Source organism: Pimephales promelas, chromosome 9 (assembly GCF_988280905.1).
Source record: "Pimephales promelas chromosome 9, fPimPro1.hap1.1, whole genome shotgun sequence".
NCBI lineage: Eukaryota > Metazoa > Chordata > Actinopteri > Cypriniformes > Leuciscidae > Pimephales > Pimephales promelas.
This window is the reverse complement of record NC_142777.1, coordinates 35,395,778-35,408,614: the sequence shown is the minus strand read 5'-3', so window position 1 is coordinate 35,408,614 and position 12,837 is coordinate 35,395,778. Positions and strand designations below refer to the sequence as shown.

At 38.6% G+C, this 12,837-nt stretch overlaps 1 protein-coding gene across 1 annotated transcript in view; it reads right to left on the bottom strand.

Annotated features, from left to right (window-relative positions):
- Positions 1-7,049: 7,049 nt before the first annotated feature.
- The window catches only part of gabra4 (gamma-aminobutyric acid type A receptor subunit alpha4), a 38,175-nt gene continuing 32,387 nt past the window's right edge, over positions 7,050-12,837 (bottom strand). The window contains exon 9 of the mRNA XM_039663100.2: positions 7,050-9,997. Coding sequence (XP_039519034.1) covers positions 9,476-9,997 — 522 coding nt within the window. The 3' untranslated portion in view covers positions 7,050-9,475. The remainder of the gene's footprint in view (positions 9,998-12,837) is intronic.

Below are 12,837 nucleotides of genomic sequence, written 5' to 3'. Positions count from 1 at the left end.
AAGAACCTTCTACAAGTTTCTCAAAGAACTGTTAACTAGCTTGGTGGTGACCCTCACAAACCTGGAAATCAGGAACATCTGGGTCATACTTTACCACAAATGGGAAATACAAGTATGATAGATAGATAGATAGATAGATAGATAGATAGATAGATAGATAGATAGATAGATAGATAGATAGATAGATAGATAGATAGATAGATCACTCAATCCCTGATTCACTGACCTCACTCACTCACTGACTCACTCACTCACTGACTCAATGACTCACTCATTCACTGACTCACTCACTGACTGACTCACTCACTGACTGACTCACTCACTGATTCACTGACTCACTCACTCACTGACTGACTGACTGACTCACTCACTCATTCACTGACTGACTCACTGACTGACTCACTGACTCACTCATTCACTGACTCACTCACTGACTGACTGACTCCCTCACTCATTCACTGACTGACTCACTGACTGACTCACTGACTCACTCATTTACTGACTCACTGACTCACTGACTCAATGACTCACTCATTCACTGACTGACTCACTCACTGATTCACTGACTCACTCACTCACTGACTGACTGACTCACTCACTCATTCACTGACTGACTCACTGACTCACTCATTCATTTACTGACTAACTCACTGACTGACTGACTCCCTCACTCATTCACTGACTGACTCACTGACTCACTCATTCACTGACTCACTCACTGACTGACCGACTGACTGTCTCACTCACTCACTCACTCATTGACTCACTCATTTACTGACTCACTCACTGACTGACTGACTCCCTCACTCATTCACTGACTGACTCACTGACTCACTCATTCACTGACTCACTCACTGACTGACCGACTGACTGACTCACTCACTCACTCACTCATTTACTGACTCACTGACACACTGACTCAATGACTCACTCATTCACTGACTGACTCACTCACTGACTGACTCACTCACTGATTCACTGACTCACTCACTCACTGACTGACTGACTGACTCACTCACTCATTCACTGACTGACTCACTGACTCACTCATTCACTGACTCACTCACTGACTGACTGACTCCCTCACTCATTCACTGACTGACTCACTGACTCACTCATTCACTGACTCACTCACTGACTGACTGACTCACTCACTCACTCACTCATTGACTCACTCATTTATTGACTCACTGACTCACTGACTCAATGACACACTCATTCACTGACTCACTCACTGACTGACTCACTCACTGACTGACTCACTCACTGATTCACTGACTCACTCACTCACTGACTGACTGACTGACTGACTCACTCACTCATTCACTGACTGACTCACTGACTCACTCATTCACTGACTCACTCACTGACTGACTGACTCCCTCACTCATTCACTGACTGACTCACTGACTTACTCACTCATTCACTGACTCACTCACTGACTGACCGACTGACTGACTCACTCACTCACTCACTCATTGACTCACTCATTTACTGACTCACTGACTGACTGACTGACTGACTGACTGACTCACTCACTCACTCACTCACTCACTGACTGACCCACTCACTGACTCACTCATTCACTGACTGACTCACTTACTGGCTGACCCACTCACTCACTCACTGACTCACTCATTCACTGACTCACTCACTCACTGACTGACTGACTGTCTCACTCACTCACTCAGTCATTGACTCACTCATTCACTGACTCACTCACTGACTGACTGACTCACTCACTCACTCACTGACTGACCCACTCACTGACTCACTCATTCACTGACTGACTCACTCACTGGCTGACCCACTCACTCACTCACTGACTCACTCATTCACTGACTCACTCACTCACTGACTGACTGACTGTCTCACTCACTCACTCACTCATTGACTCACTCATTTACTGACTCACTCACTGACTGACTGACTCCCTCACTCATTCACTGACTGACTCACTGACTCACTCATTCACTGACTCACTCACTGACTGACCGACTGACTGACTCACTCACTCACTCACTCATTTACTGACTCACTGACACACTGACTCAATGACTCACTCATTCACTGACTGACTCACTCACTGACTGACTCACTCACTGATTCACTGACTCACTCACTCACTGACTGACTGACTGACTCACTCACTCATTCACTGACTGACTCACTGACTCACTCATTCACTGACTCACTCACTGACTGACTGACTCCCTCACTCATTCACTGACTGACTCACTGACTCACTCATTCACTGACTCACTCACTGACTGACTGACTCACTCACTCACTCACTCATTGACTCACTCATTTATTGACTCACTGACTCACTGACTCAATGACACACTCATTCACTGACTCACTCACTGACTGACTCACTCACTGACTGACTCACTCACTGATTCACTGACTCACTCACTCACTGACTGACTGACTGACTGACTCACTCACTCATTCACTGACTGACTCACTGACTCACTCATTCACTGACTCACTCACTGACTGACTGACTCCCTCACTCATTCACTGACTGACTCACTGACTTACTCACTCATTCACTGACTCACTCACTGACTGACCGACTGACTGACTCACTCACTCACTCACTCATTGACTCACTCATTTACTGACTCACTGACTGACTGACTGACTGACTGACTGACTCACTCACTCACTCACTCACTCACTGACTGACCCACTCACTGACTCACTCATTCACTGACTGACTCACTTACTGGCTGACCCACTCACTCACTCACTGACTCACTCATTCACTGACTCACTCACTCACTGACTGACTGACTGTCTCACTCACTCACTCAGTCATTGACTCACTCATTCACTGACTCACTCACTGACTGACTGACTCACTCACTCACTCACTGACTGACCCACTCACTGACTCACTCATTCACTGACTGACTCACTCACTGGCTGACCCACTCACTCACTCACTGACTCACTCATTCACTGACTCACTCACTCACTGACTGACTGACTGTCTCACTCACTCACTCACTCATTGACTCACTCATTCACTGACTCACTCACTGACTCACTCACTCACTGACTGACTGACTGTCTCACTCACTCACTCACTCACTCACTCACTCATTGACTCACTCATTCACTGACTCACTCACTGACTGACTCACTGACTGACTGACTCACTCTCTCACTTACTCATTCATTCTTTGATAATAAGGTGAATGTGACCTGGAAACATTTTCATGGCTTGTTTTTATGTCCAAAGGACCATGTAGCATGTAGCCATTTGCAGTGAATTTCTTTTTAAGACAATTGTTCTTTGTTCGACCTCAATTGAACTTCATTTTTGAGACTGTTGGGCTTTTCTTAGGGGTACTGGTGTGCTCAGTACGGGTCAGTACATTTCTGGTCTCTGGGCGTCTCAAATAAAAGCTCTAATAGAGCAAAGCCTGCGTTTGGCTCACTGGAGCAAAAGAGTCTTCTGTGTTTGAGCGATATAAGCTGTGGTGTGTGGCAGAACATGCATTCAGGCAAACGGCCAGTAGGGACGGCACTTCTCTGCACACACTCAACCCCAAATACAGGCCCAAAAATGCTGCACAATTTGTAGATCTTATCTAAACTACAGCTGATACAGACTAAAATACACAGGCGTATATTCATATCTGTATGTTTATATACATATATTTGTCATTTTGAATTGGTCATATTGTCAGAGAGAGATAATATTAAGGTGGCAGGTTAACAAGGTGTGTGTGTGTGTGTGTGTGAGATGGAGGATGAAGGTACAAAGCCAATTTCACACTAGAAGAACTATCTGGGGAAGCCAGACATTTTGATCACTCCATTACACTGCTGATAGCCCTGTCCCTCACACACTCACTCAAACTCTCTCTCTCTCTCACACACACAAACATGGAGAGTGAGAGTTAGAAATTGTAGTATGTACTGTGTACAGTATGCAAATCTTTATCAAAACCTGAATGGCCAACTGCATTTTTAAAAAAAATGTGCAGTTTATAACTGGATACTGCATCCCACAACGTAATGCACTCACCTAACTTTTAGTGTGGTGAAAGCACACGTATATAAAATACATCGTATAAAGCAAAGTCAACCACAAATTTTACCCAGCCCTACACAGCAACACTGGGTTAACAACACAGTCTCATGAAAATGCGTATCTATACCACGAATGTCATTTCTCGTGGCATTTAAACGCCAAAATTTGTTTTTGCGTGTATATGCTACGCACTAAAAATCCCTGCGGTAGGTTTAGGGGGTAGGGGGTGGGGAGTTCGTGCGTATTACACGCCAAAAAATGTGTATCATATGCACGCGAAAAACGTGTACCATTTCCACGAAAAAACTGTTTTTGCCGTATAAATGGCACGAGACATGACATTCGTGCTATAAATACGAACTTTCATGAGATCGGGGTCGGATTAACTAATGGTGTGAGTGTGGGGCGGGGCTATCTGTTTTTTGACCAATGACAGGAGGAAGCGTTTGTGGAAATCTCTTTGAAGACAATCGCTATTTTTGCAAAACCGGTGACGGTACTGGAACAAAAATGGATTGAAAAAGCAAAATAACCAAATTTAGCCACCATGCAAAATATTGAGGTCACGTGACAACATTGTGGATGAATATAACGTGGACATGCATTGTTTTGTTTTCCCACAATCTTTACTTTTTTCTAATTTTTCAAATTTTCTCTGTATATCGTTCACTATTTCTCTGGTCAGCTGCAAAGTAGCCTATTTGATCAGGATCTTTCAAACATCAGTCTAAGCATGCATACGTCCCAGTCCCTCATGTTGTATGGCAATGAAGTTGAGCTGTTTAAAGGTAAAAAGTCATGCATACACACTTCCGTTCAAAAGATTGAAGCCTACTCAAAACATTTCTCATGTTTTTGAAAGAAGTCTCTTATGTTCACAAAGGCTAAATTTTCTTGAATAAAAAAAAAAAAAAACAGTAAAACAATTTAAAATCTATTCTCATGATTCAAAGCTGAATTTTCCGCATCATTACTCCAGTCTTCAGTGTCACATGACCCTTCAGAAATCATTCTAATATGATGATTTGCTGCTCAAGACACAGATTATTAGTGTTAACAGCAGATGTGAGGCTGTGGAAATGTCTTTCAAAAACAGGAAATATATATATATATATATATATATATATATATATATATATATATATTAGGGTTGGGTAATAAATATCGATTTCTCGATATTAATCGATTCTCATTTTTACAAACCGATATCGATTCTTAAATCTCAAGAATCGATTAATCACCCTGTTTCATTTGAATGAATGAGACATTGTATCGCGGCTGCGCGCATCCAACAAATCGCAATAATCTTTGTCCTTTGTTACTATTGATATGAAACAAAGTCTCAATTTTCAAATTACGTCCATTTTCTTTAGAAATTCAAATACATAAATTGCGTTTTGCCGTTTTGGCGCTGTGGCGTGAGATCGCACTGGAGAAGCAGCAGCGCTGATCTCTCTTCCGGGATAATAATACCAGTTACAGCGCGAAATAAACATGAATGAGCATCTGAAAGTGTGTTGAAAGATAGAGTACAACTTATCTAAATCCCTATCATGTCACATTGATTCGCTCAATCTGCGTTTCAACCGTGGAAAGACGTCAATTAAACAGCTTGTAATCAATGCATGTATCGTCATATTTACCTCAGAAAACTCCACATAAACTCATTAGTCCACACTCGTTAGTGTTCTTCAATATTTAATGCATATTTGAATAAATCTGGCAAGTTTTTATGACAGCCAGCATTTAAATGTTTATATTTCATATAATCTTCTTATTATACAAATAAATAAAAGTGTAATTTAAGTGTCTGTATAGCTACAAAACAGTTAATTATTACCTTCATATTAGGCTAATGAAGCCTAGTAGGCTACAACTAGACATAGACCATAGTTTACAGCATTTAAGAGATTTGATTCCCTTGAGAAAAATTGCCATTTATTGTAACTGATATCCAAAATAATCGATATTGAATCGTAATCGAAATCGAATCGAATTGTGAAATTTGTCTCAATACCCAGCCCTAATATATATATATATATATATTGCAATTGTTTGACTGGTAGCATATACAATACTGTATAATAACATCCAAGAGAAAACAAGTCAGGATCATGACTCAGCAAGACAAGCAACAAAAAATAATAATGTATGCCGTTTTAGGGCTCCTGTAATGTCTTAAATAGGCAATATACAGTATATGAGCAGCACATGTGGTAAATATTAAGCTTGTTTTCTTTCTCTCCCTTCAACCAGTAAATAAGAAAGCACTTCTTATACATTTATGTTGTGAACAGCATGGCTTGCATGGCGAGCAGTTAATGATTCAAACTGTGCTGCCTCATTAACGTGGAGTAATAGACCCAAGTCACACTGTCTGTATCTCACACACTTACACACTCTTTCATGTGGAAATGCAGGTCTAAGAACACACACGCACATTTGTTCTAATTAATCAAATAATCATTTAATTAATAGTATAGATTTCATTAAATCAATCAGATGTGTTTTATGTCACATTTGAACATAATGGTGGAATAGATTCATTCAAAAGCAGTCAGCTAAGATCACCCGAAATATCAGAAGGACCTCAATGTCACATAATGAGTGCATACGTCTTCAGTACACCAATATTGAAGCTCCATGACGGAATAGCTCACCCAATGACTAACCTTCATGCCGGTCCGAACACGTATGACTTACTTTTCTTCTGTGAAACACAAGAGGAGATTTCTTATGTTCTTCCTCTTTTCCACACAGTGAAAATATATTGTTTCCATCTGTGAAGAACTTTTAAAATCCAAGGAAATTCAACATTTCTTTGTAGAGGAAAGAGGTCCAATAGCTCATTGAACTACTTTTAATTAAATTTGCATTCAAAATGTCATTATTGAGCGAAAGACACTTGTCATAAACATGCATAAACCCATATGTCATGTTATGGTTATGAAGGTGTCATGCCAGTCTTATGCACACCCCTTCAAGTAAAGTGTTACCAAGGAGTCTAAATGGGTTCTTCTATGGCATCGCTGCACAATCACCTTATCGGCAGCATTTTTAAGGGCTGTCAAGCTCCAAAAAGCAAAACATAAATAAAAATAAAATCTGTCTAACTATTTTCATATATGTCCAACAATAGCTTTGTGTGACTAACAAGCCAAATTGTTATGTGTCAAACTCTTTTGCCATATATAGGGATGCACTGAAATTTCGGCGACTGAAAGTTTGCGGCTGAAACAGCTATTTTGGGTTTCTGGCTGAAATGGTTTTGAAGGGATGAAATCAATCACCGAAACCGATGTTTAATAAACGCTTCTCAGATGGCACGTTTTGACAGTGTTGAGCGTCTAATTCGTGTATAAGCTACAGAGTCAAACACTAGCTCTGGATTGACCATATTCACTTTGATTTTAACAGGTTTCTTAAATCTAAAAATCTTTTGGTCAGTTCTGTTTTCTGTTGAAGCATCAACAAATATTTGTAGTGAACCTGCTATCCAATAATCGCAAAAACCTTTTTAGCGTTGTTATTAATATGAAGCAAATAATTAATTGATCATTATTTTAATATTTATTTTTTTGTTTCGGTTTTCGACCGTGCATCCTGAATTTTCGGTATCAGTTCATTTTTTTCATTTTTGTTGCATCCATATAGCCACATCTTATGCACATTCACATCTATTAAAAAATGTCAGTTTCTCACACAAAGCTATCATATGGCTTCAAAGTCATCTGGGCTTCTGTAGCCCTCAAACCGTATTCATTTTATAGCCCTTAATCCTGTAATTGTGGACAAATGTGGGCACAGAGGTGCGATAATAATTTGTATTTATTATAAATGTTATATCAATGTCCTCGATAAAGTTTTGTCTATCCATTTATCGTGTTTTTGTAAATTTTGGGGGTATTTTTGAATTTATTTACTTCAAAAAGTACCATATTTTCTATGTAAATTATTTCTATGTAAATGAATTACTATGTAGTTTTATTATTATTTTTTTTAACTACATTAAAATATCATTCCAATAAGTTTTTAGAGCTAAAACCCAAAGATGAAGTGACTTTGCTGTCTAAATTACATTTTTTTCCCATGCATTTCTATTGGTGCCCATTTTTGACCCAAATACAAGATTAAGGAGTTTTTTTCACCCACTTAACATTGTAGAATTGAGTCAAAAAAAAAAAATTGTGTGTTCAGGAGGCAAACTTAGGAAAAGTAGCCAAGTCTTGTACCGCTCAGATCAAGGGAAGTATTTTTAAAAAAAATAAATCAAAACTATTTTGCCCACATTTGTCCAGAATACGGATTTAGGGTTAATAATGCATTTTTGGTTGTTATTTTTGGACGTTGACATCAAACATCTGACTAAACATTTCCGTTTTTGTTCCATGGGACCATTTTTGAGTGATCTATTCCTTTAACATTGACTTTCTGTGAAAACTAATAGTTGACGGATAATGAAGACCTCAACCAATCACGGTTTAAATCCAATATACACATACAAAAAACAGCCCTATGTGGATTGGTGGAGGTTTTCATCGTCCTCTGGATCGTCTATGACAACATCAGTCAGTTTAATCCTCTTATTGTTCTAAATGACTCCAGAAGCATCATGCCGTGTGCTTCATTTGGTGAAACTCCTTCCTATGTCCATGTTTATAGCAGAGAATGTATCAGCTATAAGTACTGAAACAAAAAGTACTGAAACAATGGAAATTAAAACTGAACTTAACTAAAAACAAGCCATTCAACTTCAAAAACAATGAGAGAAAACCATAATTTGCGCTTTAACGACTTAATTTGTAACGACGAAAATTATTTCAGTCTCTTTAAAAAATAAAAGACATGCATATGTGTTTTTCACTGATCAGCACACGCTCCCTTCCAACGTTTCCTCTCGGCGAGAAAACACCGAATAGATACCATTCATGAAAGAACTGAAAGAAATACTATGTCAGAAATATGTCTTCTTGGCAGACATCCGCAAGGTCAGTTCAGATCTATTGGGTTTCCGAAAAAGATTCTTCGAAAGAAGGATATTTTTTTCTCCCAGAAGTGTCTCTATATAAAAATAGACTAAACGGCCCTGGTATTGTTTCGTCTTCAGTGTGTCCGGCGATAAATAGGACAGGCCGGAAATATGGCTATTCAAGACAACAGATAAATCTATTGGAGTGTTTTTTAATGTAATTATTTTTACTTATTATAATATATCCACATGCTTAATCTTGCGTACGGCCATTTTGATCAACAACAAAAAAGTTATCTTCCGTGCGCTCGTCCAGTTTTGTCTGCCGCAATAGAATTTCGTTTCTTGGAATTGCTTGGAAATATAGTTGAAGTAATCCTTAAGAGGTCTCCTTATTTCATTTGTTCAGCGAGTTGTAGAAAAAAAAATGGTACAAACAACCAAGCCTGTTCCTGTTAGCCTCCCTTGGCCTCCATGGTTTCTTTGGATAAGTAAACCACCCAGTACACCATATTGAATGCCCCAAAGGACACTGGGAATAAAATACGCGCATATTCGTCGATCTTGCTGGCTCCTCCGGTCGCGGGAGCGGCAGGTTGGGGTGCGGCCTTGGCTTCCTTCTTTTTAATATTTTCTAATTTCGGGCCGAGGAGATGGTGAAGAGGGGCGGAGCCAGCAGTCGCTCCGGGCGACGGTTTCTCGGGAACTGTTGGCGTAGAGGGCGGGGCTGGCGGTGTGGTCTTGGAGGAAGGGGCTGTTTTTGATTGGCTGGCAGAACTGGGGCTTAGACGTGATTGGCTGGAGAAACTGCTGGTACCCTCTGAGGTGGAAGATGATTGGCTGGTCAGAGTTGGTTTGGATGTGGCTGCGGCGCTCTTGCTAGACGTTTCGGTTCTTTGGGTTTTCTTGGAGTCCGGTTGAGACTGAATGCTGGAGTTGACGCGTTTTCGCAGGTTGCCGTTGGTATCCGAGGTTTGCTGTTGGGTAAAAGAGAGAAAACGTCACTAAAGCGCAAAACGGATCTTCTCAGCAAACACAAAGATACTTTTTCCTGCACTGTAAAAAACAAACAAACAAAAAAAAAAACATGAAATATATACATCATTTCAAAGTCGTGAATAAAATAGAGATTATTGAAGTACATTTTTACAAGAGAATATTTCAGCATTTCTATGTAAAAATTTCACATTTACTTTCTTACTTTCAATTACTTACTTTTCTTACTTTTTTCTTTTACTTTCAATTACTAACTTATTCAATGTAAATGTGACACTTTGTATTTTGTGTCTGTATTTTGCTGTTCAAGTTGCAACAAAAACAATTAGTTGGGTAACCAAACAATTGACCTATGGATAAGCCACGCCCCCTCCACTCACTCAGACAACAGTCAACATTCGGGGACAGGCGCTATGGCAGCGGTCACAGTAGGAGACATTTCACAGAAGGCAATTGGTGATTTTTGGAGACAGAAAGATTATCATCTCGAAGTCACCTAAAGGGCCTTAACTATGCATTGGAGGGTTATATTAATACTTTTATTGTTGAGAAGGTCAATGAAAAGCTTCAGCTCCAGGCAAAAATGTTAAACCGCATATCGTTGCCATCACCATTTGGTGCTACAGTTTTTACATGAATCATTCAACACAATATTGATAACATTTGTTATCTCGGATATTTACAGATATGTTAATGAAGCTAAGTGACATGATGAACAATGCAGCTAAAAGCTAAAGCTAATGTTTTCTAATGTTTGGCTAAAGTTAGCCTAACTTTTACATTCAAATAAGATAACGTTCAAATACGTTGTTGACATCCTTGTTTAATTTATCCACGTTTAGTTAGTGTTGTGGTCTACCGCATAAATAAATCGCATAACTTAATCCAGAGCAGACACTTATCTCGGTTGATATGTGGCTTAGGAAAGGGTAAAAAAATACACACCATCGCCCAGCCTCTCGTAAACCTAGTGTCGGAGTTGCATGTACCCCATGCACACCGTTTGACCATTTTAAACATAAAATGACAAGAAAAAACGAATGAAAACTGACTAACTGTATTGCATTTCAATGGACGTGGAAGCAGAGAATATCCGAGAGTATTGGGTTAGCTGCGCACTGTGATTGGCTCTTCGTGTTTGAGGGCGTGGCTTAGCCAATTGGGTAACCAAAGAGTTAATGCACTGTAAAAAAATATTGTTGGTTTAACTTAAAAAAGTAAGTAACCTGGTTGCCTTAAAATTTTAAGTTCATTGAACTGGAAAAAGTGAGTTAATACAATGAAGGAGATTAATTTAATCATCAGAAACTCAAAATTATATGTTATCTGAACTAAATAAATTATTTAAGTTGATTTGACAAAAGAAAAAATGTTGTGATTACTACACTGTAAAAAATATTGTTGGTTTAACTTAAAAAAGTAAGTAACCTGGTTGCTTTACAATTTTAAGTTGATTGAACTGGAAAAAGTTCATCAGAAACTCATCAGAAACTCAACATAATAAGTTATCTCAACTAAATAAATTATTAAAAAGTTGATTTGACAAAAGAAAATATGTTGTGATAACAAATCTAGAAAATATTTTTTACAGTGTGGTCCCCTTTAACTTCCATATATTATGTCACTGTTTGGTTACCCATATTCTTCAAAATAACTTATTTTGTGTCCAACCAAATAAATAAATTCTATAAAGTTAATAAAGTTGTTTGGAACATCTTGAGGGTGTGTAAATAATGGCAGAAATTTCATTAAACTGGTTGCTGACAGTAACTTTAAACATAAAGCAAGCAGAGACTAAATAACACTGTAATATGAAGCAATATAAATTCAAGTTTGGTTTAATAATTTTCGAAATGTTTTGATGACACTATTGCATCGCCACATCTGCATTACCAAACTTGCGTTTTTAATGAGAAGACATGCAAAAGTCTCGCAACAGACACAAACGATTCAAAGTAAATTCAGAAATTGAGGAAACGATTGTATTGCAGGCAGTTAAAGTAACGACTTTACACATAACATTTCTGTTTGTGGAACACTTAAAAGCATCACTGAAGACATTTTAAAGGAGATATCAGGAACTGAATGTGTGTGTAATGAAACTGAGCAGACGTCACGTTTGCAGGAACGTTCAGGGCTGTAAGGAGCTTTTATGATCAGATGGTTTGCTGTTAGTGGGTGTGCGGAGGAGGAGGAGGGTGGAGCTATTCTAAAAACAGCTTTTTTTCATATAAACAAGGACAAGAGATGAGTCCACTCAGTGTGTGTGTGTGTAGTGTGTGGCCTGGTAAAGCCTACATTATGGGAACAAAATATCACCTCAAAGATGGCAATTTCCTTGTGAGGAAATGTTTTGGTCCCCATGAGGAAAACAGCTTATTAATCATATCAACTGATGTTTTTTGACAATGCAAAAATGCAGATTTCTGATGTTTGCTGTGATGGGTAGGTGTAAGGGGAGATCATTTACTGTTTGTACAGTATAAAAATCATTATGTCTATGGAAAGTCTATGGTAAGTCCCCACATGCGTGTGCGACTGTAAAAAATATATTTTCATGATTAGTAATCACGACATTTTTTTTTTTTGTCAAATCAACTGTAATTTATTTAGTTCATAACATATAATTTCGAGTTTCTGATGATTAAATCATTCTCCTTCATTGTATTAACTCACTTTTTCCTTTTTAATGTACTTAAAATTTTAAGGCAACCAGGTTACTTACTTTTTTTTAAGTTAAACCAATATTTTTTACAGTATGCATGCATGTGTATATGAAATTCCTGATTGAAAGTACATTTGTCAATGCACAAAAACAAGC